Source organism: Prionailurus bengalensis, chromosome B2 (assembly GCF_016509475.1).
Source record: "Prionailurus bengalensis isolate Pbe53 chromosome B2, Fcat_Pben_1.1_paternal_pri, whole genome shotgun sequence".
Lineage (NCBI taxonomy): Eukaryota > Metazoa > Chordata > Mammalia > Carnivora > Felidae > Prionailurus > Prionailurus bengalensis.
In genome coordinates, this window is record NC_057349.1 from 20,811,834 (window position 1) to 20,839,600 (window position 27,767).

Here is a 27,767-nt window from a genome sequence, read left to right on the forward strand (position 1 = left end):
CCAAAGCACCTGCCCTTGTAGGTGACACTCCGTCAGGCTGAGAGGCAGACCCATGGCAAACACAGTGGGTCTCTTTCTTTTTCACCCCCAGGGAAGAGCAGGAAGTATCTGAGCTCCTAGTGGCCAGCTTTGGTCTTTCCTGACAAATGGCACCCACTATAGTCATCCTGCCCTAGACAAGGTGCAATTTTGCTTACTACTCACCATTTTACTAGAAATATTCTTGATAAAGTATAATTTAGATGTTTGAAGCAAGCAGATTTATGAAATATTTGATAAGGTGAGCCTGTGGTCTTGTGCCTTTATTTGTTCAGAACATTCTTCTACCTATGTGTAGACTTAATGGTAAACTAAGATACGAAACGACATTCTTATAGTGATGAACTGACTTTATATGCAATGAGGTGAATTTAAACTTCAAAAAGAATGGAAGTCAAAAGCCAATCATTGTAGAAAGTGAGATAGTAAAGCAACATTTTTACTTTCCTCTTACATAACATATCATATATAGAGAATTATGTTTAAACTTTTATCACTAAAAGGACAGAAAAGAATAGGATATTTGAAAACAGCCCTACGAATCAGCATAAACTGCTACACACACATCAATTTGAGTAACAAGGGTGAAGGCACATTATTATTATATAATTATCTAAGCTCTCATTGATTTTATGCCACTTTCTATTAACTAATTTTCACCTCAAGGACTAGCATGGTATAAAGAGATGTTTCAAATGGCAAAGGCACCTTAACTCTGTATGGAATATTCCATCTTCAACAAACGAATACAAGTCACTTTGCTGACAGAATATTAACCTAGCTAGCCCTTACATGCTGTTTACTACCTGAATGCTTTTACACATGCTAACGCCTCACAACCACCATAAGAGGTAAACGCCAGGGATACCATCACAGGTTTACAGATAGGGAAACTAAGGCACAAAGAGGTTAAGAAGCTTGCTCGCAGTCATACAGCCAGTAAACGTAGAGCTGGGATTTGAACCCAGGCAACTTTGCTTCAGTGGTGCACATGCTCTTAATCAATCATCAGAGCGGTGGTTCTCAAGTTCAGTTGGCTTCCTGTTGGAATCCCCGGGAGAGCTTGTTAACACACAGACTGCTGGGCTCACCCCCAGAGTTTCGGGGCATGGGGCCTGAGAACTTGCATTTCTAAGGTTCCCAGGTGATGCTGCTGGTCTGGGAATGACACTGTGAGAGCCACTGACCTACAGCATAGTCCCCCTCCCTTGAGTAGGACTAGCATTACCTTCACATGCTTTTTAGACTTAAGGTTCAAAGCTAACTGCTCTCGAGAGTTCTTGCTCCTCTCCTTAAAACAGTACAAAGCAAATGTAGAATGCTCACAGAGTAAATGTTTGATTGTCTTATGGATTGGCCTTACCCTCAGGGAGTTATCAAGTTAGACTAATAATCAGAATCACAAGCAAGATCAAGTCCAAAACAGCGGTATCATTAGAAGGCCCACTTCTCTGTGTCGAGGACAGAGAGAGGTAAAGCGGATGACTTTCCACAAATTCACAGCTACCTAACCTGCAAAATAATGTTCTCCTTCACTGGGGTATATACTCCAACATGCTCGAGTGATCAAGCACAGACTGAATGAGAAATCCAGCCGGCTTTTAAACATGTTATGTGCAAATGTTACGCTGTCATTGTCATCACCAATCCTACATTTCCATATCCTGTATGATCTAGGAAAATAAAACAGGAAAAATGCTGTTCATCTGTGACTTTTCTTTAAACAACAACAACAACAACAACAACAACAACAACAACCCCAGATGTCTTGCAAGGTAGTCTTAGCTACTACCATGGCCGGCCTCCCACAAGGCTGGACATCCTGGTAAGAAGATTCATGTGACTAAGGTGCCTCGGTGGCTCAGTCAGTTAAGTATCCAACTCTCAACCTCGGCTCAGATCATGATCTCACAGTTTGTGGGTTTGAGCCCCGCATAGGGCTCTGAGATGGAAACTGCTTGAGATTCTCTCTCTTCTCTCTGCCCCTCCCCTGCTCATGCTTTCTCTCTCTCAAAATAAATAAATGAACTTAAAAAAAAAAAAAGAAAGAAAGAGAGAGAGAGAGAGAGAGAAGAATATGCACATGATTAAGGCAATCTGTTTCTGGGAACGAATAATATGGAAGGCACAGTTTCCAGAAATAAAGACCTATTTTCATGTTTACCAAGTTACCACTTGGTAACAGTCCCCAAACAACAGTTTCTCTTGCCCGCCACACCCTGACTCCCCCTCTCCCCCCAAGTGGAGCATTCTTTTGAGTATATCCAACTCTTTATGATAACCTCAATTCCTTTCTGTAATATTCTCTTCTACATTGTGCCTATGCAAAGAACAGAACTTAGATTGGCTAAGGAGTAAGGTTCAGTAGCTGCTTGAATTTTTTTCTTGAATTTCCAGTAGACCATTCTAGGTATGACTTCACTAAAGAGATGAAACTAACTAGTTATATAACCTGAGCTGTGGGTCAGCTGTATTGTCCCTTTTTCAGGGGCAAAGGAACAAATACTGAAAAGTTCAATGCTTGCCTGAGGCCCACGCTGAGTGTGCCAAAGATTATCAAGTCGGCAAGTAAGATTTCAGGAGTCCCTGAGGATCATACCTGTGAAAGCTAGATACAGAAAGAGAAACAGGTGTGGCTTGGTACAGTGATAAAGGGCTTTGATTTCCCTCTGCCCCAGGTACAATGAGGTTCTCTAATCCCGGCTTTCTCAAATTTGCCCTTCTCTTCAAAAAAGAACATAGTCTCAGGTATCTCACCTTTACCTCAGTGAAGATAAAGGTTCGCGTCACTTCAGCAAGCAGCACTGAAAACCCAACAGCATTTTTAGAGCAATCAATCTATAAGAAATGCTATTCGAAGGAAATTGCTCTCCTATATCCTGGAACTGGATCAAGTACCAGGTTCAGGTCCTGTTCCCAAAACAACACCATTTGGTTAATAAATCAAAAGCAACATTTGTAGGGATTCATTATAAAGATTTCACCATAAAAATAATAAAAATACTATGATTCAGAGACACAGGCTTCTGGTTATAATGTAGCAAACTAACATTCCCACTAAGAACAACTGGGAAAAAAAAAGCTCATTTGTCATCATCTTAGAGCAATAGGACAGTCAACTCTTGATGGGTCAATTTCACAGAGAAAAAGAAAAACACATGGAGGTGAGCCCCGCATTTGTATTCTCTTTGTATTGCCTTTTCATTTCAGGACATTGGATAATTCCTAGCCTGATGCATGGGTATCAGAAAGGAGCAGGAGCCTATAGCTTGGAACAGTATCTGTAACTGAGGATAAAAACTGGAGTTTCAGAAAGCAAGGGCTTGAAGGGCTAAGGTCTCAGAGGAAAGGGGCTGCATAAAAGTGAGCTCACGGAAGTTTGGGTTCACTTCCTCTAGGGCCTTGGATCTTTAAGTCCTGTATACCTTGAAATCCAATGTTTCCGTGTGAGATATTTGCCAAATATTAGGCTGTTTATGCCTGGAGTAAGAAGTTGAGAAAACAAAGAGAAACTGCTTAAAAGGCAAAAAGCAAAGCAGAATTTTTGGCAGTTTCTTCATTCTGGGGAGTTAAATAGTAAAGCTCAGAGCCCACCAAGGAAGAGGAGTTCTGGTAAACATCCTAGACTTTCAGCTGAGACTCCCTGAAGAGCTAAGCTCTAGGAGAAAGGGAAAAACCAAAAACAGATAATCCTTAACACATCCTTAAATACCCCCATTGGAACAAAAGAACAAGATGATCATGGTGTATTTTGTCTGCCTTCCAGAAGAATTTAGAGTCCACTCTGGAAAGAGATAACAGTATCTATTAAATATTTTCCATAAATAATTTCCAGAATTTATTTTTTAAAAAGTATCAGGCATGCCAAGAAATAAAACCAAATGAGGAAAAATCAAGGGAACAAATAGATAATGGGAACAGACCCATAGGTGATCTAGACAATAGAGTTATCAGACATGATCCCTGAATCAAGCCTTGTATAACAAGGATAATAAATGGCAAGTTAAGCTTGTTCCAGGGATGTAAGGTTGGTTTAACATTTGGAAATCATTTAATGTAGTATATCACATTAATACTTAGGGAAAAAAATCATATAATCATCCCCCCAAATTCAGAATTTTTTAAATAAAATTTCACACCAATTTCTAACATTAAAAAACTCTTAGCAAACCAGAAATAGAGAACTTCTTTATTCTAATAAAGATTATCTACAAAAACAGTTTTAGCAATCATCCTTAATGGTAAAATATTAAGTCTTCCCCCTATAAGATTCAAAATATCATAGGGATTTCTAATCTGAGACAGAAATCTGAATCAAATTCAAAATTCTACTGGATGTCCAGCTAGCATAATAAAAACAAGAAAAACAGAGGAAGATAAACTATAAGAATTACAAAAGAAGAAATAAAACTGATATTTATAGGTGGCAAGATTATATTTATAGAAATTCCAAAATTTTGCACAAAAAAATTTTTAGAATGAATATGTGAATTTGCAAGGTTGCTGGATATAAGATCAACATACAAAAATAAGGGCATCTTGGTGGCTCAGTTGGTTAAGCATCCAACTCTTGACTTCAGCACAGGCCATGAGCTCACAGTTCCGTGAGTTTGAGCCCCCTATTGAGATCTGTGCTGACAGCACAGAGCCTGCTTGGGATTCTGTCTCCCTCTCTCTCTGTCTCTCAAAAATAAATAAATAAACTTAAAAAAATCCAAAAGTCAATTGTATTTCTATATGTGAGCAAAAATAATTAGACACCAAAATTTTTAAAAGCTAATAATATTTACAATAGCATAAAAAATCTTCAAAACCTGGAATATTATAATGTTCTATAAATAAGAATAATGTAATAAAAATATCCAAGACACACAAAATTACAAAGAATTACTGAAAAAAGTGAAAGAAAGCCTAAATAAATACCACATTAGACTGGAACATTCAATATTTGTAAGAGTCAATGCTTTCCAAATTGATCTCTAGATTTAATGCAATTGCAATTAGAAGCCCAGCAAGTTTCCTTGTGGAAATTAAAATGGTGATTTTACAATTTATACTGGAATGCAAAAGGCCATAAGTAGCTGAGAAAGCTAATTGAAGAAATTGAAGAAAGAAATTCTTCAAAATCTGAAGAATTTAGATACCATTTTTCAAGACTTCTTATAAAACTGAGAGAATGAAGAGTATAAGATTGGTGCAAGAAAAGTCAATCAATGGAATTGAATGAAGGTCTCAGGCCCAGACCCACACAAACATGGCTACCTGGTTTATTTTGGAGACGCCACTGAAGTGCATGGAAAAAGGATAGTATTTCAATAAATGATACTGGATCAATTATGTATTTCTATTCTTACACAGCGAGGCTATATACTTCACAAGTTCACTTAGGATCTCTAATATCTATTACTTTAGTGAGACCATTATGCTGAGCTGAAAACTTTCATTTTTTAAAAAAAAAATTTTAATGTTTATTCATTTTTGAGAGACAGAGACAGAGACAGAGCACGAGCTGGAGGGGTGCAGAGAGAGAGGGAGACACAGAATCCGAAGCAGGCTCCAGGCTTTGAGCTGTCAACACAGAGCCCAATGTGGGGCTTGAAACCACAAAACATGAAATCATGACCTGAGCCAAAGTCAGCCGCTTAACCAACCGAGCCACCCAGGCGCCCCTGAGCTGAAAACTTTCATATCCCACTGCCTCTTGGTCATCCACTCATGCTTCAAACATGTCCACACCTGAACTCCTCCTAACTCCCCTTCCCTCGCTTATTCCTGTGTTCCCTATCTCTATGAATGGTTCCAAGAGCACTATCAAACTAAATATTCTGGAGACATGTGTTTTTGCCCTTTGAAAGTTATTTTCTCTCCTGAAACAATTTTATATTGTATATTTATATCGGTGAACTTGGCCAAAAATTTAGTTCAAGCAATAATTCAATCTGAGATTGTTCCCAGGCACTCTACTAGCTTGGGTTTTGGGTAGCCTGAAGAAATCTTTCTCAGTTTCAAAATCCAACTCTAATGCAGCATTGCCTTTTTCCCTTGATTCAAAGATGCATTTCTTCACAACCTAAGGCTACTTAAGTCAGGATGAAACACATGAACTAAAACAACAACAAAACTTTGCCTATCTGCAAACAGAGGAGTATGTTGTGACATTGCTTATTATCAAGAGGAACTTAATTTTAAAGTTGGGAATGAATTCTCAATCTAAATGTCTTCCAAAGACTGCACCATGATAGAACACAGAAAAGTTACCATATACACAGAAGATGGACTATGACTGCCAGCAATGCAATTGCCAAAACATATAGAGCAGAATATGGAATTTCCAAACTAGCAGCAGCGAGTGGGCCAATGCCTGTACCAAACTGTACCATCTTTCAGACCCTGAAAACATTTCTGGCGGGCTTTCAAGAGATGATGTTTGACTTTGAATTCTAAGTGGACGAAATTCAAGTAAGAACAGTAAAAGACTGTCTTTAACCCAAGAAGAAACGTAGGTAAAAACGATCTTCTTGAAAGGTCTCAAAATTGCACTATTAATCTAAAAGTGCTATCAAAGTAAAGATCATGAGTACGTGTTATGGAAAGCAACAGGCTACCATCATGAGCGGAAGGTCCCAAGGTATTCAGAGCAGCCTTTACACTCCAAGCATGAAGACAGCTTAGGGTATACGAGTTTCAGGAGAACATGGTAAAGTAAATGGACAAACAGATAATACTAGGAATAAGTGAAGATACTTTTATATAAGATTTTCTAGTATTTTTTCTCATCCACACCCTTCCTCTAGAAAAGCTAATAGATGCTCAATAGCTCAACAAAGGTTTTCTTTGGAAAAACCTGGAAAGCCAAAGAAGCAGGGCCTGAATTCTAGCACATCTGGTCCCCAACAGAGCCCCATCTCATTGGACATCCAAACAGAAGCATCCTTTGGAATGCTTGCATAAAAGCTAAGCAGATGGATATAAGGGATGTGCCAGAAGGGGACTGCTGACCTCTTTCTGACACTTCAGCTTTATCTTGGGACTGTCCCCATGTCATCGGGGTGACTTTTGGGAAACAGCAGGTGACAATGGAGGCCTAAATTGGGGTTGGCAAAATTCATATGTGCCACGTTTCATTCTCTAAAAGGAAACATGCCGGCCTGCTTAGCTGATGGGGTCAATGGTTAAGTCCTCCTAGCAGGGGGATATGTGAGAAGGCTCTTTCCAAACTCTAAGTGCTATGCGAGTGCCAATTTTCACCAGTGTCATCATAGAACCATGATGATGTAGAATATCAGATATTAACACCATGTGCAAAGGGCACCCCGTGCTACTCTGATTTAACTGTGAGCACTGCTGGGTTGCTAACCAAATGCTGCTCTATGGGTTGCTCCAGATCTTTTCAGCACTTAGATTCTATCTCAGGGCTTATTCTCAGTTTTTGAATAAAGTATCAAATGTTTCCCTGCTCTTACTCAAAGCGCCATCTATTCAAGTAGTCACTTTCTGGAACTTACCTAGTCCAGTGCTTTCTTATCAGTAAGAGGAATATATTTCTGCAGAATTCATAGCAATGGCTTATCTTCCAAGAATCTTTTCTGACCCTGCCCTGGGTCAGCCTTCTTAGCTGCTTTTATATCAAGAGGCCCAACATATCATTTCTGCCTTAGCTGAGGCTATGACTTCAGCACCAGAAAACCTGCCTTTTTATGTTTTTATTTTTCAAGGAGGCCAACTATTTTGCAAAGCAAACGTTTGTTAAATTAAGTTAATCCATCAAATTCTCCAAATTTCACTTAAACACAGATTAGACAAATAAGTTTCTTCACAAGCCCGGAGGATCATTTTTAGCCAGGACACCCCAAGACGGTACAGATGGGGAGATCAAACCTTCCCCAGAAGGAGTCCTGCAGTTAAATCTGGAGGCCTCAGGAAGAACATTAAGAGACAGCAGGAGGCCTGGGCTCCTGGCCCACCGATAAGAAAAGAAAATCTCCTCTTGGCCAACCTGGAGCCCTTCAAAAGCATGAAATTCTCCCAAACCTCCCCATATTTCCCCTTTCCTATGCACAAAAGTTAAATACATCCGACCGCCAAATACTCCCATCCTAGAAGGCAGAGAAATTACAACTTTGCTTTGACACAGTCATCAAAGTTGGGACCGTTTGGGATTTTGTTTTCCAAACTCGCTGCTGGCCTCGAGAAAGTATGACACCACCATGTTAAGCACAAGGCAGCTGTTCATTTTTGGCTAGAGTTCAACATAAACCTTACAAATGGTCTGCTAGCTCTATTTGTTAAATAATAATAATTTTGAAAAATCCCATAGTTACAAAAATCCCAATCTAGTGTTTTCACTAGAAAGCTTTTCCTGCAGAACAGAGAAAACCATGTATTCCAAACAAATGCCTGAGCCAGAAAGGTACTGGTAGGTTATTATTATTTTTTTTAATGTTTATTTATTTTTTGAGAGAGAGAGAGCAAGTGAGCGTGAGCCAGGGGAAGAGCTGAGAGAGAAAGAGAGATAGATAGAGAGAGAGAGAGAGAGAGAGAGAGAGAGAGAGAAGGAGACACAGAATACAAAGCAGGCTCCAGGCTCTGAGCTGTCAGCACAGAGCCCAATGCAGGGCTCGACTCATGAACCACAAGGTCACTACCTGGGCCGAAGTCGGACACTTAACCAACTGAGCCACCAGGTGCTGGTATCAGTAGGTTATTTCTGCCAGAAAAATACAGTGGACAAATAATTAGGCAGATTGAAAAATCAATGGCTAAAGCAGGTCCAAAGAATCACCACTGAGTATAAATTCTCTCTGAAACCTCAAAAGACAAAAATCTACCAACCAATAATTTATTATTTCAAAAGAGACCCTCCCTTAACACTTATTAACTATGCTTTTATTCAGGAGTGAAAATCAGACATCAGAAAACTTTCCCTTCTTTCTGAAATTTTGGTTTGTAACAGATACCACAATAGCTATATTTTGCTTATTATATAACCATCCCACCTAAAAACTCACATACAACCATCAGTGCACATGTTCCACACCATGACGTGTCCCCAAAGCCTGGCATGTGTCTTTCCTTCTTCTCTGTTTCCCTCATTACAGACTTGAAAATGCACAAGGGCCAAATGTTGGCAGTGCTCTCAAAGTAAACCTTTTATGGGGCAAGTTAAGGTCCGTTATTATTTTAGTGTGCCTATTTGTGGCAGACCCACACACAGATCCATAGGTCCAGGAGAAGCCAAAGTCATCCCTAAACCTTCGGACATTCTTGGGAAGTCAACAGACATCCAGGACCGAAAAAGCAAGAATCGAGACTTGGTGTATAAAACCAACGCTGGCGAATCCCTTACAGAGTTTGTAAATGTGGGGCTCCTTTCCTCTCTGCATTCGCTTTCATTTTTATCTGCCTACTTACCACAGAATTGCCAGGCTGTCACAACACATGCTGCATTTCCACGTCATGAGCGCTCACATGGAAGCATGCGGTGGTGCTAATCTGTGCGTCGGGATCACCAGTCTCTCTGGACTACCGAACTGACTGACCCCCAAATACTAAGCACAAGTCAAGGTCACTGGCTCGCTCTCTTGTGCTACAGGATTGCACCAGCTGCTGTAATATTTCTCTCCTTGGCCCATCTAATCCTCCAGAAACTACTCTGTGGAAGTTTTTCTTTATCGGTGAGCAGCCCCAAGAACATGTTCTGTTGAAGTTCTTTTGTAAAAACAGCCTGGCCTCATTTCAAAAAACAAGAATAATACAGACAGGGTGGGGAGGGGGTGGGGCACGGTCTATTGTTGCCCTGAACCCAAATGAGAAGAGATACATTTGAGACACACAAAGATATATTGTATCATTTGGATGTATATATTATATGCAAACACACAGCTTTCTATTAACTTGAATCAGTATCCTTTGCAAGCATCCTTACGTAACTGTCACGTGTGAATCTATTTTAGCCACCTTCTCGCCCATCATTCAAAGTAGGCACTGAAAAACGGTGGGATATGTTTTTTTGCCCAATAAGGCACGTGTTCTCTGATCACAAAGGATGCTTAGTAAAGACCGTCCACTGGCTTGCTTAGGAACACAAAACTATTTGGAAAAATCTTCATTTTAATAACAAAAAATCTCCCTGCTGGCCAAACACTACCATTCAGAACACATCCCTCGTCATGCTCATGGCTGCCCTTGGACTCCACATCACGTTCCACAGACACACTCGCGGTCAGACGATGGCGGGGTGAGAAATGGGGGCCAGCCCCACCCTTTGGGGTTCCTTGCGCCTTCATACCTGTGCTGATGCTCCTGCAAGACTTGATAAATGCTGATAAGAAAAGTTTGGTTTTTAAAACTCCCCACAACACAGTCCTTGTAGATTCGGAATTCTGCAGCCGTCACCGCCTCACCCTCAGGAATCTGGGATAAGTTGAACTTGAACTCTTTGTGGTATCGCTGGCCAGGGGAGAACTCCTTCTCGTGCTCCACTATAAGATTAAACAAGAGAGAGTGACAACTATTGTTACTTGACTAAGTGCCACAGGCTCACCTCAAGAAAGCCGCCCCGTTTTCATTCATAAGTGGATTACCGGTTACCAATGGCTTAGGAGAGGGGATGGGGGCGGGGGGGTAGCAAGAACCAACAGAGGCTGACCTGTCACACAGGCTGAGATTAAAATCCCTCATTTGACCCAAGGATTAAATAAAACTCTTAGATTCTATTTGGTTTAAATACTTTAAATACTTAGTTGAAGTGCGTTGCATAAAAGCAAGTTATTTTAAACTCTTGGCTTTGGATGTCCTCATCCATGGAGACAAGAATTCACAGGGCTTCCCAAGGAAGTTGTGAGAATGGAGAAAACGAATATGATGGTGCCCGGTGATCCTGGCCCCGGTCACCCCCTCCTGCCCCCTTGACTTCCTGCTGCCTGGTCCCCCTCAGATTGGTTCACCAGTCACCATCAAGCGGTTGACGAGACCAAGGGTAGCCCTGAGCTGACCTCTGAGGGGGATGGTGGGGGAGGGTCCTTGTGGTGGAGGGGACCGAGGAGTGCATTGACCTCAGCCTGAAGCTCCAAGAGTCCTTGGATTTTGCCTGCTGCTCTGTGGCAATTTTTGTTGAGGGGTTTAGGGTAAAGCTTCAGAGAAAATGCCACTCTTAACTCAAGTCCACTGCCCTCCCTTCTCCAGGAAGAAAGGGAAGGCTGCAGGAATCTGAGGCCAGGGCCCCTCCACTTAATCTTTGTGTACAACCCAAGTGTGGGGACGGACACGTGAAAGCAAACTGCCAATGGTATGTATAGCTTGCTATTTTCTAAGGCTTTTCTAAAAACTGGGAAAGATTTGAATCTGAATGTCATTTTTACTTTTTTTAAACATGTCTTTTTTTTAAGTTTATTTATTTATTTTGAGAGAGAAAGCACTAGAGCAGGGGAGGGGCAGGGAGAGAAAGAGAAAGAGAGAGAGAGAGAGAGAGAGAGAGGGAGAGAGAGAGAGAGAGGGAGAGAGAGAGAGAGAATGAGAATGAATGAATGAATAAATCCTAAGCAGGCTCCATGCTGTCAGCACAGAGCCTGACACGGGGCTCCAACTCACAAGCCATGAGATCATCACCGGAACTGAAATCAAGAGTCAGACGCTTAACCGACTGAGCCACTCAGACGCCCTTGAATTTTTTTTAAATGAAATCTTTCCCCTGCATGAAGATAAATTATGGAAAACTATAACCGCTGATTATCATTTTTCAGCGTCAGCTTCCAGTTGTCTATATAAAGTCCTGTGTGAGAGAAATGGTATCAACCTCAGATGCTTAACTCATAAACGTAAAAATTAAAAAAAAAAAGGGACTGCTCTGCTTCCCACCATAAATCCTTGACTCTTTTCTCCAGGGTTTGGAAATGCTTCTGCCCTACTATTCCTATTGGTTTTTTTTCTTAATGGCAACCGCAGTGAAATCTCATGAGTAAATTAATCCTTTATGGCAGAGTTTTCCCAGGGCTGTGGGTAGGAAAAAAAAAACACAACAACAAATTATTTGCCACCTCCAACTGCCCATTTTCTCCCACATGTGTTGGAGATTTAGCTTCTTTAAACAAAACAAAACAAAAACACCAATAACTCTTTATAAGAATCTAAGACCTCAATGGCATTTGCGGAGGAAGCTAAGGAAAAGTTAAGCCATGTATAGGTAGGAGATTTTAAATAAAGAATTTCTGTAACTGCCATGTGAGTATGCTAAAATCTTTTAGATTCAAGTTATCTCTTCATTTGGGGGGTGGTATAAAAAATAAGCTTGGACTTGTGTAAGACTTTGATAGTTAAAAAAAGAAAAAAAGAAAAAAAACAAAACCAAGATCTAACCACAAAGTAAACCACGGTTCAGTCCCAACAAGAGAACAGGTTTTCTAATTTAGTGGCTAAGCATGAAAAGCAATCTTGTTGGTGAGTTCACCCAAGGACACCCATACATGAGGGTATATCACTTTTCCCTAAAACTGATCTGCCTTTTAAGTGTGATATGTTATCATTGGTGGTTAAAAAGTGAATCAAATCTGATTTCCCAAACAGACTTTCTTAAAAACAAAACAAAACAAAACAAAAAACCAGTCACATAGCTTTTCTATAGGGCCTTTTGGTTGCTTAAATTTTAATATCAATAAATAAAAATATATTGTTAAGATTCATGTGAAAGAATGCATACGAATTCCCCAAAGAAGTCTTTCAATCACTATTAGTATAAAACAATAGTTAGAAAGAATAATGGATGTGATACAAGATATAAGATAGTAACAAGATATTTCAGTTATAAGAAGTAAACAGAAACTTCAATAAATCAGGAATGTGGTCTCTAGTTCTAGACAAGTATATCACCCCCAATAAACCACAGTTCTGTGTATTCAGACTACTGGGTGGTCCCCCTCCCCTGGGGTAGGCTCCGTGACCTTCTCTGTACCCATTTCATTCAGCAACAGTGCTTCTGAGTGACTTCCAAGCTTTGAACTTCCTTCCACTTAGACTTCTTGGAATGCTTATCTGGGGGAAAGATGGTTACCATGTAAGAGGTCCAAGTACTCTGACCCTCTATGCTATGAGGAAGCCCAAGCTAACCATGTAGAGAGACTGTATGGTACATGAAGAGACAGATGGAGGGAGAGAGGGAAGAGTCCAGTCAGTCTCTGACCACCTCAGCTGAGGCACCACACATGTTATAAAGATGCTATCTTAGATGCCCAATCCAGGGGAGACTTTGGAGGACTCCAACCCCAACCAGCATCTGTCTACACCTGCATGAGAGACCTTGAGCAAGAATCACCCAGTTGAACCTGGTCATTTCACAAGACTGTGGGAAGTAGCAGCACATTGTTTTAAGCCACCGTGATCTCGGGTGGTTTGTTACACAGCAATCGGTAATGAACACAAAGAGGACTAGGGAGGACAGGAGAGGATAAGAAAGAGATGGGAAGTCTAGGAGAAATCACATGCAATTATTAAGGATTTCAAAGTGCTGGGAAGCAGTATGTATGACTGAGGAGGAATCCTGGCAAATGATCACAGACAAATGTGAAGAGTTAAGGAATCTAAAAATGAGAAACTAGGGGGTACCTGGGTGGCTCAGTCAGTTGAACATCTGACTCTTGATTTCGACTCAGATCGTGATCCCAGAGTCATGAGATGGAGCCTCTCATCTGGCCCCATGCTGATCATAGAGCCTGCTTAAGATTCCCTCCCTCTCTCTCTGTCCCCATCTCTCTTCCTCCCTCCCTCTCCCCCACTTGAGTGTGCTTGCGCACTCACCCTCTAAAACTAAAAAAATAAAAATGAGAAGACAGGAGCATAGTTCAAAGCCTTCGCCTTATTACAACACGAATTAGAGCTCATTGCCTTATTATGTGCATTTTCCCAGTTCTCTACTGACCCCACATTACCTTGAAGCACTTTGAACTTTCTTTTACCTTTCCTTTATTCCTTCTTTGAGGAGATTCAGGGATCTGACTGCCCCCACCTCATTTTCAGCCCTCTCACTCAACCCCTTTACTCCACTGTCTTCCACACCTCTCTTGAAGCCTCTTGGCTGGAAGTTGTACCACCTTCTTTCCTCTCCCCACGATACTTCAGCCACGAGTCATTAGAGTTTGCCTGGAACGCCTCTCTCACCCAGTCTTTTGCCTACAACTGAATTTACATAGTGTGTGCGCTAATGTCTCATAGGGATACAAGACATAAATGCGGTTATGTCACTGCTCACACGTGCATTTGAAGACCACAGTGGTAAAACTGTAATGTTTCCAGCAAGCTTAGCGTTCCCCCTTCAAGCTCTATGATTCTGCACTCCTGAAATATCAGACAACTCAAGAAATATGAGAGGTAATGAAAGGGAGAGGGCTGAGTTCTGAACTCAGCACTCAAGGCTATTTTGTAACTCCTAGCCTTTTGGCATCTCAATGGTGGTGCCAAACACGCTACATGATTGAGTAGTATCTAAAAGCGTTGATGAAGGGTCATTCTGCCAAACTGGTTTTGAATTCCAGCTCCCCTTTTCCTGATCTGTGTGATGCTGAGCAAGATATTAGCCAAAATTTGTTATCAGTTAAGTGAGAATCATAGCATTTCTGAAGATTGAGTGAGACAATCTATACAAAAGAGTCAGTGGTAGAGTAAGTACTTAATAAATATTAGTTGTGATGATCATTAGCTGATGCTTGAGAATCTAGCTCTACTGATGGAGTATCTTTGCTGAGTAATTAAAATTTACTTCGCAGTCTTTTGATAAGGCCAATCAATGGTTCCTCTAAATTACCTTTTTAATTTGGAGAGATGCATTCTGTGTAAAGGGCAGTAAGTCAAATCACTACATTGTGTATCATCAGTCTTGGTGTTTGGCTAATGAATACAGCTCTGTGTTCTCTGAGGTGGTAATTCCTAGAATTTTTTTATTTCACGGACCAGTAAAAACTTTTTAACAGTAACGACCTTTTGCAAGTTCATTTACTTTTTCTGTTTGCCATCTTTGAAAGCAGTAGAACAAACAAAACAACAAACTGCATCCTTTTAACTCGATGATCATTTCTAAAGGTTCTTTTAACACCAAATAAAATAGAAAGGACATAGTTAAAGACCATATACAATCCCATATACCAGGTGAAATATCAGACCAGCACCGGACCTTTGCCCAACATGCAGGAACCATAGCCCAAAGGAGTAGCAGTTCCTAGTTGAGGATTCAAAATGTAAGTTATGTAATACTATATATACAAAAGGATATATGCAACTTATGAAGGTAATGAAGCATCCTAACAAACACTGAGGAAACCAGAACCCAACTGGAATATGACAAATACTGTGTTATTCCTCCCTGGTGCCATCCCCGGCACCTGCCCAAAAAGTATCTAGAATCATGAATAGTGCCCAGCACTGTCTTGCCTTTTAAGAACTAACAGTTTCACTACATATGTATCACTAAATCAGTGTTTTTTCTTTTTTCCCTTAAAGTCTGTCAGAGACATAATGGAAACTTTATAGGCACACATGGAAAATCCAGGCACGGTCACAGCTAAGAGTGAAGGCAGCCCAAGCAGATGGCCATATTGCCTGTCAGCTGGTGGGGAGGTGAAGTCCCATGGGTGTGGCCTGGCTGCTCTGGAGGTGATGGGTGACTAATAATTCTTCTTCTTCAGCTCTACCTCGTACAAATCCACTAAAAACATGGACGTTTTCTTAACAAGTGCTGGCAAGGATGTGGAGAAAGTTAGAACCTTTGCGCTTTGCTGGTGGTGACCTAAGATGGGGCAGCTGCTATGGGAAACAGTTTGGCAAGTCCTCAAACACACACCGAATCACCATATGATCCAACAATCCCACTTTTAAGTACAGACAGGTATCCACAAGAATTGAAAACAGGAACTTCAACAGATATCTGCACACCCATGTTCCTAGCAAGATTCACAGTAGCCAAAAGGTACAAGCAACCCAAGGGTCCACTGATGAATGAAAGGATAAACAATGTGGCAGAGACAGACAGAGGAATATTGTTCAGCTTTAAAAAGGAAGGAAACTCTGACATAGGCTACGACATGGATAAACCTTGGGGACATTATGTGAAGTGAAATAAGCCAGTCACAAAAAGACAAACATACGCACTTACATGCGTGTCAAATTCATAGAGGCAGAATGTAAGAATGGTGGTTTCCAGGGGCTGGAGAGGGGAATGGGGAGTGAGTGTTCAGTGGGGACAGTAATTTTAATTACTCAGCAAAGACATACTCCATCAGTAGAGCTAGATTCTCAAGCATCAGCTTGGGAAGATGATAATGTTCTGGAGACGGATGGTGGTGATGGCTGCACGACAGTGTGAATACACCTAATGCTGAACTTGTACAATTAAAAATGGCGGAAGCGGTAAATGTTATGAGTATTTTACCACAAAAAAAACTAAAAATGGGCATTTTTCTTACATAATCACAATGAATGATCACAGCTAAGTTAAATAACTCATTTTCTTTTTTTTTTTTAAGTTTATTTATTTGAGAAAGAGTGCCAGCAAAGGAGGCAAAGACAGCGATGGAGAGAGAGAATACAAAGCAGGCTGTGCACTATTAGGGCTCCATGTCATGAACTGTGAGATTATGACCTGAGCTGAAATCAAGAGTCTGACGCTCAACTGACTGAACCACCCAGGTGCCCCCATTACTGTTTTCTACTATCCAATCCCTAATCAAATTTTCTCAAACACCTCAAAAAAACTATGTTGCTGCGTTTGGTTCATTGGAATCAGGAGACAAACAGGGTCCACTCGTTACACTTGGTTGTTCTGTCTCCTAAGTCTCTTCCAAAATAAGCAAACCAGGAACAGAAAGAACCCCACTAATCTGATCATGAATCCATCTAAAAAACCTACAATGAACAACATTCTCAGTGGTGATACACTCAGACGTTTCCTTTAAAATCAGGAAGAAGACAAAGATGTCCATTTTCAGTCTTGAGGTCCAGTTCAGCATTGCTGAGATTAAATAATAGGAAAGGAAGAGTACTATTACAAATTGTTAAACCTAGTAAGAAAATTCATCAGATTGCTTCCTTGATGGTCTCGGTGAGTTAAAGTTGCTCTAACAAAAGTACTACAGACTGAGGGGCTGAAACAATAAACATTTCTCACAGAGATCAGTGTGCCAGCACATTTGGGTTCTTGCTGAGGGCCCTATTCCCCCTCTTCTGGTTAGGTCGTCGCTTCACCTACCTTGGCGCATGCACATAGAGAGACACAGTGTGAGCTCCAGTCTCTTCCTCTTCTTTTTTTCTAAGCTTATTTATTTTGAGAGAGAAAGTGGGGGAGAGGCAGAGAGAGAAAAGGAGAGAGAGAGGATCTCAAGCAGGCTCTGCAAGGCAAGCACAGAGCCCATTGCGGGGCTCAAACCCATTTTGAGATCGTGACCAGAACCAAAGTCAGATGCTTAACCAACGGAGCCACCCAGGTACCCCCAGTCTCTTCCTCTTCTTGTAAGGATACTAATCTCATCATGGAAGCTCCACCCTCATGACCTAATTATTTCCCAAGGGTCCATTCATAACACCATCTCATCAGGGATTAGGGCTTCATCCGTATGAAATTTAGTGGACACGAACCCAACAGTTCCCAACACTGACACTAAAAGTTGTTTGTTACTTGTTCACATTATTTGTTCTGTTACTTTTCAAATTTACAGTTTGGAATTTTTGCATTTGTGTTCATAAGTGACACTGGTGATGGGCTCATCTCATATAGCATTGTTCAGTTTCAAGTAATACTTGCTCTTGGAATCAGCTGGGAAATGTTCCCTCTCTTTCTTTTCAGGAAATGATCTCTTCCTTCAAACCCTGGCAAACTTATCTGTAAAATCATCTGATCCTGGTGTTTTTCCTTTGGGGAAAATTTTTAATTACTCATTCACTTTCTTTTAAACATATAGAAATATTCGAGTTATCTATTTCTTTTTAAGTCATTGTACATTTTCTAGAAGTTTGTCAACTGGGGCATAATTTATCAAATTTATTGCCATAAAAATATTTATTTATTTTTTTGAGGAAAAGAGAGAGCATGAATAGGGGAGGGGCAGAGAGAGAGAGGGAGACACAGAATTCCAAGCAGGCTCCAGGTTCTAAGCTATCAGCACAGAGTCTGATGTGGGGCTTGGACTCAGGAACTGCGAGATCATAACCTGAGCCAAAGTCGGATGCTCAACTGACTGAGCCACCCAGGCGCCCCGCCATAAAATTTTTCACAGTATTCTCATATGATTTAATCTCTGCTCTATCTACAGCTTTTTCATTCCAATATCATTTATTTGTGAATTCCCTTTTTTTCTGGATTCATCTTACTGGAGGCCAATTTTTTTTTCCCTCACTATTGCTTAATTTGATTGTAATATTGATTTTTCTTTTTTGACATGTCGAAAGCAAAGAACTTTTTGTTACTTCTTACAAACAAGGAGACAGGGAGCTAACTCTCAAGACTTACTACGGTTTCTGAATCACATCCTGCTAAGTCTGAATTGTTTCAGGTGTCTAGAGAAAAATAAAGACACAACCTTTTTCAAGTGGAAATATAAACAGAAAAGAAAGAGGGGAGAGTGGTGGGAAAAGAATAGAACAATCTTCCTAGTTAATACATTAAAGGATAGTCACATAATCAGGATTTTCTCACTATCTGGACTCACTCACTGGTTAACTTGGCAAGACTTAGTTAAGGCAAAATTACACTCATTCCGTAATAAATTCTACAATTCCAAATGCTTCATGCTTCCACTTATAGTCATACACCAAACTTAAAAAATTTTTAACTCTTTAAAAAAAACAAAAAATTGCCATTCCATTGACTACTGTAAACAATTTTTTATGCTATGGCATAAGTTTCTTTCATTTTAGGTGACAAGGACTGTTCTGGCTGGTTTCAAGGCTTGGTACAATAGCAGCCTTCTGACTTTTAAGATGCCAGCATTCAACCTGAAACAGTAATAGAGACATTGATCTGGACTCTTTGGCTCACTTTTTAACCACAATGAGTTAACAGACTTTACCCTCTAGGGTACACCAAACATTTCTAAATATTTGTTTCTATTAATGTTCTATTAGAATCACAAATATCAAGATGAATATTTTCCTGGCTGCCATCTTATTTTTTTAAACTGATTTTTCTAAACTTTATTTTTTTTAAATGTTTATTTATTTGAGTGAGAGAGAGAGAGAGAGAATGTGCACAAAAGCAGGGAAGGGACAAAAAGAAAGTGGGGGGGGGGAGTATCCCAAGCATGCTCCACACTGACATCGGGCTTGACCCCATGAACTGTGAGATCATGACCCAAGCCAAAATCAAGAGTCTGATGCTCAACTGATTGAACCACTCAGGCACCCTAACTTTTCTAAACTTTAATTTTTATTTTAAACAGTTATGGACTCACTAGTAGTTTCAGAAATAGCAGAAAGGATGAAAAAAAATAGTCGAAAGATCCCCTGTGACATCTTACATAACTGAATAACGGTAAAAAAAAAAAAAAAAAAAAACAAAAAAACAAAAAACCAGGAAACTGACATAGATATAATACCTTAACTAGACTTCAGACCCTACTTTGATTTCACCAATTTTTACACCCATTTTCTGGTGTGTGTGTATATGTGTGTCCATACATAATTCTACGACATCACATGTATCGATTCCTATAACCACCACCATAATCTAGACACAGAACTATTCTGTCCCTGCAAAGTAAATCCTTTGAGCTGCCCTTTTAATTCAAATGACTTTTTAAGACTAGATCGAGCACATATACTATAAAGAGCTTTCGGACCAACACTAAGTGCCTACATGTCGTCATTAGTAGTACGGGTTAGCCAACACATTTTTTTACTTTTAAAAACATGTTAGAAACATTTTCATACCAAAATACAGATGTTCACATCACTTTAGGTTGGGGAAGACACTCAGCTAATAGCCACAACTATATATGTCTTCCAATGGAAAAAAGTTGCAGACTTCAGCTAACATGAGAGAATACACTCAGGCACTTAAGTCAATAAACATGTGTCATGAGGAAAGACTTAAACTGAAAAATTGCAGACTTGCTAGAGTTCCATCAATATCAAATAACCACATTTTTTGCCCACTTATAAAGACTGCTATAAAGAAGCAATCAGACATTTTATAAAAACCAATATATACATGTATTTTTTTCACTATTAAAAATTTAACATCTTCGGTCAAAACACCTAGATGGGACAGCCTAAAAGAATACGCTCCCATATCTCTGATTAAAAAAAAAACTTATTTGGGGCGCCTGGGTGGCGCAGTCGGTTAAGCGTCTGACTTCAGCCAGGTCACGATCTCGCGGTCCGTGAGTTCGAGCCCCGCGTCAGGCTCTGGGCTGATGGCTCAGAGCCTGGAGCCTGTTTCTGATTCTGTGTCTCCCTCTCTCTCTGCCCCTCCCCCGTTCATGCTCTGTCTCTCTCTCTGTCCCAAAAATAAATAAACGTTGAAAAAAAATGAAAAAAAAACTTATTCAATTTACTTAAACTAAAAAAAAAAGAAAAAGAAAAATGAAAAACAAACAGTTCACCCATTTCTTCCACCCCCAACCACCTGCCTCTTGCAATCACCAATCTGTTCTCGTATCCATGAGCTTGGTTTGTTTTGTTGTGTTTTAGATTCCACAAAGAAAAGAGATCATATGGTATTTGTCTTTCGTTTTTCACTTCAAGGTCCATCCATTTTGTCACGAATGTCAAGATTTCATTCTTTTATATGGCTCAATAATATTTGTGTGTGTGTGTGTGTGTGTGTGTGTGTGTGTATTACAATTTCTTCGTCCGTTGATGGACATTTAGGTTGTTTCCATGTTTTGGCTACTGTAAATAAGCTGCAATGAACATGGGGCGTATATACTTCTACTTAGTTTTTTCATTTTCTTTGGATAATCAGAGGTGAAATTCCTGTATCATATGGTAATTCTATTTTTAATTTTTTGAAAAATTTCCATACTGTTTCCCACAATGGCTATACCGATTTTCATTTCCACCAACAGTGCACAAGGGCTCCCTTTTCTCTACATTCTCACCGACACTTCATATTTCTTGTCTTTCTGATACTAGTCGTTCTCACAGGTGTGAGGTGGTATCTCACTGTGGTTCTGATTTGCATTTCCCTGATGATTAGTAATGTTGAACATCTTTCCATGTGCCTGTTAGCCATCTGTAGTGTTGTTTGGGAAAAATGTCTATTCAGATCGTCTGTCCATATTTTAATCAGATTGTGTTTTTGCTATTGAGTTGTAGGAGTCTGTTGTATACTTTGGATATTAGCTCCTTAACAGATATATGATTTGCAAACATTCTCTCATTCAGTACATTGCCTTTTCATCTTGTTGATGGTTTCCTTTGCTGTGCAGAAGCCTTTCAGTTTTGGTGTAGCCCTACTTGTTTACTTTTGCTTTTCTTGTTTTTGCTTTTGGTATCAAGATTCCAAAAAGTATCGCAAACTCCAATGTTAAGGAGCTTAGTGCCTATCTTTTCCTCTAGGAGTTTTACAGTTTCAGGTCTCACATTTAAGACTTTAATCCATTTAGGGGCACCTGGGTGGCTCAGTCAGTTGGGCGTCCGACTTTGGCTCAGGTCATGATCTTGCAGTTTGTGAGTTCGAGCCCCGTGTTGGGCTTTATGCTGTCAGTTCAGAGCCTGGAGCTTGCTTCAAATTCTGTGTCTCCCTCTCTCTCTGCCCCTCCCCTGTTCACACACACTCTCTCTGTCTCTCAAAAAATGAATAAATGTTAAAAAAATTTCTTAAAAAAACTTTAATCCATTTTGAGTTAAACTTTGTGTACAGTGTAAGACAGTGGTCCAATTTCATTCTTTTGCACGTGGCTGTCCAGTTTTACCATTTATTGAAGAGATTGTCCTTTCCCCATTGTATATTCTTGGCTCTTTTGTCATAAACCGACTATAGATGTATGCGTTTATTTCTGGGATCTCTATTCTGTTCCATTGATACATGTATCTGTTTTATGGCAATACTGTTTACTATAAATTTGTAATGTACTTTGAAATTAGGGAACATATTGCTATCTTGTTCTTTCTCAAGACTGTTTTGGCTATTTGGGTCTTTTGTAGTTCCAGACAAATTTTAGGATTGTTTGTTGTATTTCTGTGAAAAATACCATTGGAATTTTGATAGGGATTGTACTGAATATATTGCTCTGGGTAGTATGGACATTTTAACAATTCTTCCAATCCATGAGCATGGAATACCTTTCCATTTATTTGTGTCTTCTTCAATTTCTTTCATTAATGTTTTATAATTTTTAATATATAGACCTCTGAGCTCATTGGTTAAGTTTATTCCTATTTTGTTTCTCTGGTTATCCAAACTTTAATTTTTGTCAAGAAATTAATGTGGTTTTTTTGAGTATAGTAGACACATCATGTTAATTTCAGGTGTACAATACAGTGATTCATTCATGGTGATAGTGATTTATGTGTTATGCTGTACTATTTTATTCTCTTTAATGTAATTGTAAATGGGATTGTTTTCTTTTTTCTGATAGTACATTAGTATAAAGAAATCCAACAGATTTTTGCATATTGATTTTGTATCCTGCAACTTTACTGACTTCATTTATTCTAATAGTTTTTGATGAAATAATTCAAGTTTTTTATATACAACATATCTTCTGCAAACAGTGACAGTTTTGCTTCTTCCTTTTGGATGTCTTTTTCTTGCCTAATTTCTCTGGCTAGGATTTCTAATATTATGTTGAATGAAAGTGGCAAAAGTGGACATTCTGGTGTTGTTCCTGATCTTAGAAAAAAGCTTTCAGCTCTTCATCATTGAGTATGATGTTATTAGCTGTGGGCTTGTCATATATGGCCTTTATCATGTTAAGGTACAGTCCCTCTATCCTGTATTTTGAAGAATTTTTATCATGAATAGATGTTGGATTTTGACAAATTCTTTTTCTGCATCTGTCGAGATGATCATACAAGTTTTATCCCTTATTTTGTTAATCACATTGACAGATTTGCAGACGTTGAATCATTCTAATATCCCTGGAATGAATCTCGCTTGATCATGATGTATGACCTTTTTTCTTTTTTTTTTTTTTGACATCTCTTAAACTCTTCACCTGTTTCACCCATTCCCCAAACCCCTCCCCTCTGGTAATTACCAGTTTGTTCTCTGTATTTATCAATTTGTTTCTGTTCTTGCTCATTTGGTTTTTAGATTTCACATATAAGTGAAATCATATAATATTTATCTTTCTCTGTATGGCTTATTTAATTTAGCATAATATCCTCTGGGTCCATCCACTTTGTTGCAAATGGCAAGATCTCGTTCTTTTTTATGGCCAAGTAATATTCTATTGTATACATATATAATATCAATGTCTATTAGTGGACACTAACGTTGTTTCCATATCTTTGCCATTGTAAATAATGCCACAATAAATACAGAGGTGCATATATCTTTTCAAATTAGTGCTTTTGTTTTCTTTGGGTAAATACCCAGTAATGGAATCAGTACAAGATCATACAGTAGTTCTATTTTGAATTTTTTGAGGACCCTCCATATTGTTTTCTACAATGGTTCCACCAATTTATATTGGCCTATGATCCTTTCAATGTGTTGTTGAATTTGTCTGCTAATATTCTGTTGAGGATTTTTTCATCTGTGTTCATCAGGGATATTGGGCACACTTCATTATTTCCAGAACTAATGTTCTGGAAAATTCTTAGCCTTTAGCTCATTGATGAGGACGTTCCTCCATTCTCTTTAATGTCTCCTTCAAGAATGACAATTAGATGTGTTTCAGACCTTCATTTTAATTTCCACTGCTCTTAACTGCTTTTTTATGTCATTTATCTCCTTGTCTCTTGGCTGGAAAATTTCTTTAGATTTATCTAAAAGTTCACTCGTTTTTACCGTATAGCTTAAGCCATCTATTAGTTTCTCATTTTAATGAGTTTTTAAATTTTTCTAACTCCATCTCTTGTCATCATTGTTGTGTGGTCTTTTTCAGTTGTCAATTGTTCTATATCACTATTATGTATTTCCGTATTCATTATTCTTTGTGTATTTCCTATACAGTTGTCTCACAGTTTCTAACTCAGTGTCTGTTTTCTGTGAAATCCTTGGCAAATTTAAATCGGCATTGCTTTCCCATCCCTCTGAGGACTTTCATTTTGCTTCTTTATAACCTTGTGTGTTTGCAGATTTTTAGGTAACTTTTGATTGAAATTCATCCTCAATGTTCAAATGGTTTGCTTTTCTCCTCCTCCCCCCCACCCCCTCTCCAAAAAGAGAGAGAGAGAGAGAGAGAGAGAGAGAGAGAGAGAGAGAGAGAGAGAGAGAGAAACATGGACATTTGCTTTTGTGAGGAATGTTACTGACCTGGACCCAGTTATCTCCTCCCTTTGAGGGCTTAATGTGGGAATGTCTAGGATAGCTCTCCCACCTTGGCCTGGACTCTGCACTGCTCTCATGATCTGCAGGAACGTTGGTATTTGCATTCACAGAAACCTAGCTTTTATGTTTGTTTGCTCACAGTAACACTCAGGGGAGTCCTCAAAGATGTCCCCAAGTCCCTGACATTCATGCTGTAGACATATTTGCTTTTGTTTATCCTGGATCAAGTCATATTTTAGCAGGAGGGCCTTACAAATTATCTAGTCTGCAATATTTCCAGAATTTGAAGTCTTTCTTTGATCAGTTACATTTGGAAAACAACATTTGGGACACACTCCTCTCAACTCCTAAGATATTATAAAACATGCCTAATGTTTGAGGAGTTTACAAGCATTTTCATACATGCTACCTCATCTGTTTCTCAGAATAGTCCCAGAAGGTAGACACAGCAAATATTATCACCATCATAGCAATAGGAATCCGACACCAAAGGCAGTTAAGGGGCTTCCCTTTGGCACTTACATTTATGATTTCAATTATTATTTTATGCTAATGCCTCCCACATTTCCCATCTCCAGCTCATTGCTCTCCCTTAGGGAATGGGTTTATCTCACTACCTGGGACACTTCATCCTGATGCCCCGTATGCATGGGGAGTCAACATGCACAAAATGAGACTCTTTTTCTCTCCCACTAATATGCCCCTGTAGCTTTCTTTACCTTCTCCACCCTTATCACTCCCAATTGGCCAATTAATCACCAACTCCTGTTGATTTTACCTTCTAGAACTGCACTGTGTAATACAGTGGCCACCCGCACTAGCCACATGCAGTTATTTAAATGTAAATGAGAGCAAATTTAAAATTCAGTTCCACCATCACACCAGCCACATGTAGAGGGTTCAGTGCCCGCGTGTGGCTGGTGGATACCGTATTGGCAAGCATATCACAGAACATTCCCATCATCACAGAAAGCTCTGTTGGATGGCACTGTTCTGGAAATTTCTCTAACCCACCTGTCCTGCTCCATGACCACTGCCCTTATTCAAAGCCGTCCTGCTGCCTCAAGATGTGTCCCTAGCCCATCCTCTCTCCACACTGCAGCTGGTACCACAGTCATAGACCCAAACTTGAAAATCGCCTGCTTAGAGCCTTTAATCTATTCCCCTGACCTTCTGTCCTTACCCCTCACCTTCTCCTGCCTCAAACTCTACTCTTAGGAGACCTTAAACTGCCTTTCCCTTACCCTTTTTTTTTTAACTGTTTTGTTGAGGTTTATTTTTGAGAGAGAGAGATAGAGAGAGAGAGAGAGAGAGAGAGAGAGAGAGAATGAGTAGGGGAGGGGCAGAGAGAGAGGAAGAGAGAGAGAGAATCCCAAGCAGGCTCTGCACCATCAGCATGGAGCCTGATGTGGGGCTTGAACCACAAACTGTGAGATCATGACCTGAGCAGAAAATAAGAGTCAGATGCTTAAAAGATTGAGCCACCCAGGCACCCTGCTGTTCCCCCACTTATACAATCTCCGTGCCTTGTCAAAAAACTTCCCCTCCCTAACCTCCAGGATGTAGATGTAAACTTTTACAGGCTCAAAATTTTGGAGATGCTTTGATGCTTCTAGGTAATTCTAAATGAAAACAATTTATTAAAGCCATAAAACAAGGGTAGGTACATCAGAGTTTTTGCTTCCTCCATAATAATGAATGCTTTGTTGAAAAATATCAAGCTGAAACTCTTTTTAAAGTAGATGTCTTCAGGGGCACCTGAGTGGCTCAGTTGGTTGAGTGTCCAACTTTGGCTCAGGTCATGATCTCACCCTCCTTGAGTTTAAGCCCCGTGTCGAGTTCTGTGCTAACAGCTCAGCTTGGAGCCTGGAGCCTGCTTCGGATTCTGTGTCTCCCTCTCTCTGCTCCTCCCTTGTTTGCACTCCATCTCTCTCTCTCAAAAAATAAATAAACATTAAAATAAATAAATAAATAAATAGATGTCTTCACTCAGTGTTAAGTGTTCCTCTTTTGCTAAAACTCTGACCATTACTTGCCTTGCTTAATGGGTAATGCAGCGATATTTTAAATCTTCCTTTAAGGCTCAATTCCAGGAAGCCTTCCTTAACTGCTGTTTCTCTACCCTCCTTACCCCCAGTTGGTTTGGGGACCTTGACTACAGGTTTCTGTAATATTCCATGCAAATCTTCAGCGTTGCACCCCACCTCTTACTAAGGTGATCACTGTTCGTGTATGTACCTTACCCACTAGAGCGCAAGCCCCTCAAAGGCAGAGTCCCTGTCACATTCACTTTAATACCTCCAACAGAGGGTTCAAGAATGTATGTTGAATGAATGTATAAGCCAGGACTAAGGTCTGCTCCATGCTCTTTCCTGAGCACTGTAGTATCCCCACTGGACAAAAAGAGCCAGAACAGAACTCAAGCTTTGGACTCCAGCCTCTGCGATCCGTCTTCAAGACCCAGGGGCATTCTCCAGAACACAAACAGCTAAACTAAGGGACCAACTCAACACATCTGTCTGGGTTTGTTTCTTGAAGGAGCAGCACTATAAGCCCAGAATGCCAATTAGCATATTGCTTTGTGCTAGGGAGTTGAGGACACAGACTCTAAGCATGTTAAATTTTAAAAAGCTAAAGAAAGAAATTAATCTGCTCAAATTACTTTAATTATACTCAAGCCATATCACAAGGTCATCACGCACAAGAAAGACGGAATCACATCCTCAATTCAGAGAAACAGACCTCTGGCACACGAACACGCTCTCTTTCATCTGTTTTTAAAAGAAGTGAGGGGCACCAGGGTGGCTCAGTCGGTTGAGCTTCTGACTTCGGCTCAGGTCATGATCTCGCAGTTTGTGGGTTCGAGCCCTGCGTCAAACTCTGTGCTGACAGCTCAGAGCCTGGAGCCTGCTTCAGATTCTGTGTCTCCTCTCTCTCTGCACTTCCCCTACCCATGTTCTGTCTGTTTCTCTCTCTCAAGAATAAATACACATTAAAAAAATTTTTTTTAATTGAAGTGAAATTTACATAACATGAAACTAATCATTTTAATGTGAACAATTCAGTGGCACTTCGTACATTCACAATGTTGTGCAATCACCACCTCTATCTGGCTCCAAAACATTTTCATCACCCCAAAAGCAAACCATACACCCACTAAACAGCAACTCCCCATTGCAGCCCCTGGCAACCACCAACCTTTGTTCCATCTCTATGGATATTTCATATGAATGGAATCATACAATCCTCTGTCACCGGTTTTTTGCGCTTAGCAATGTTTTCAAGGTTCATCAACAGTAGTATCACCTATTGG

At 39.9% G+C, this 27,767-nt stretch overlaps 1 protein-coding gene across 1 annotated transcript in view; it reads right to left on the reverse strand.

The window, feature by feature from the left end:
- BMP6 (bone morphogenetic protein 6) overlaps nt 1-27,767 on the reverse strand; it is a 158,980-nt gene that overhangs the window by 21,694 nt on the left and 109,519 nt on the right. Inside the window, exon 2 of the mRNA XM_043590858.1 lies at nt 10,328-10,520. Within this exon, the coding sequence (XP_043446793.1) occupies nt 10,328-10,520 (193 nt within the window). The remainder of the gene's footprint in view (nt 1-10,327; nt 10,521-27,767) is intronic.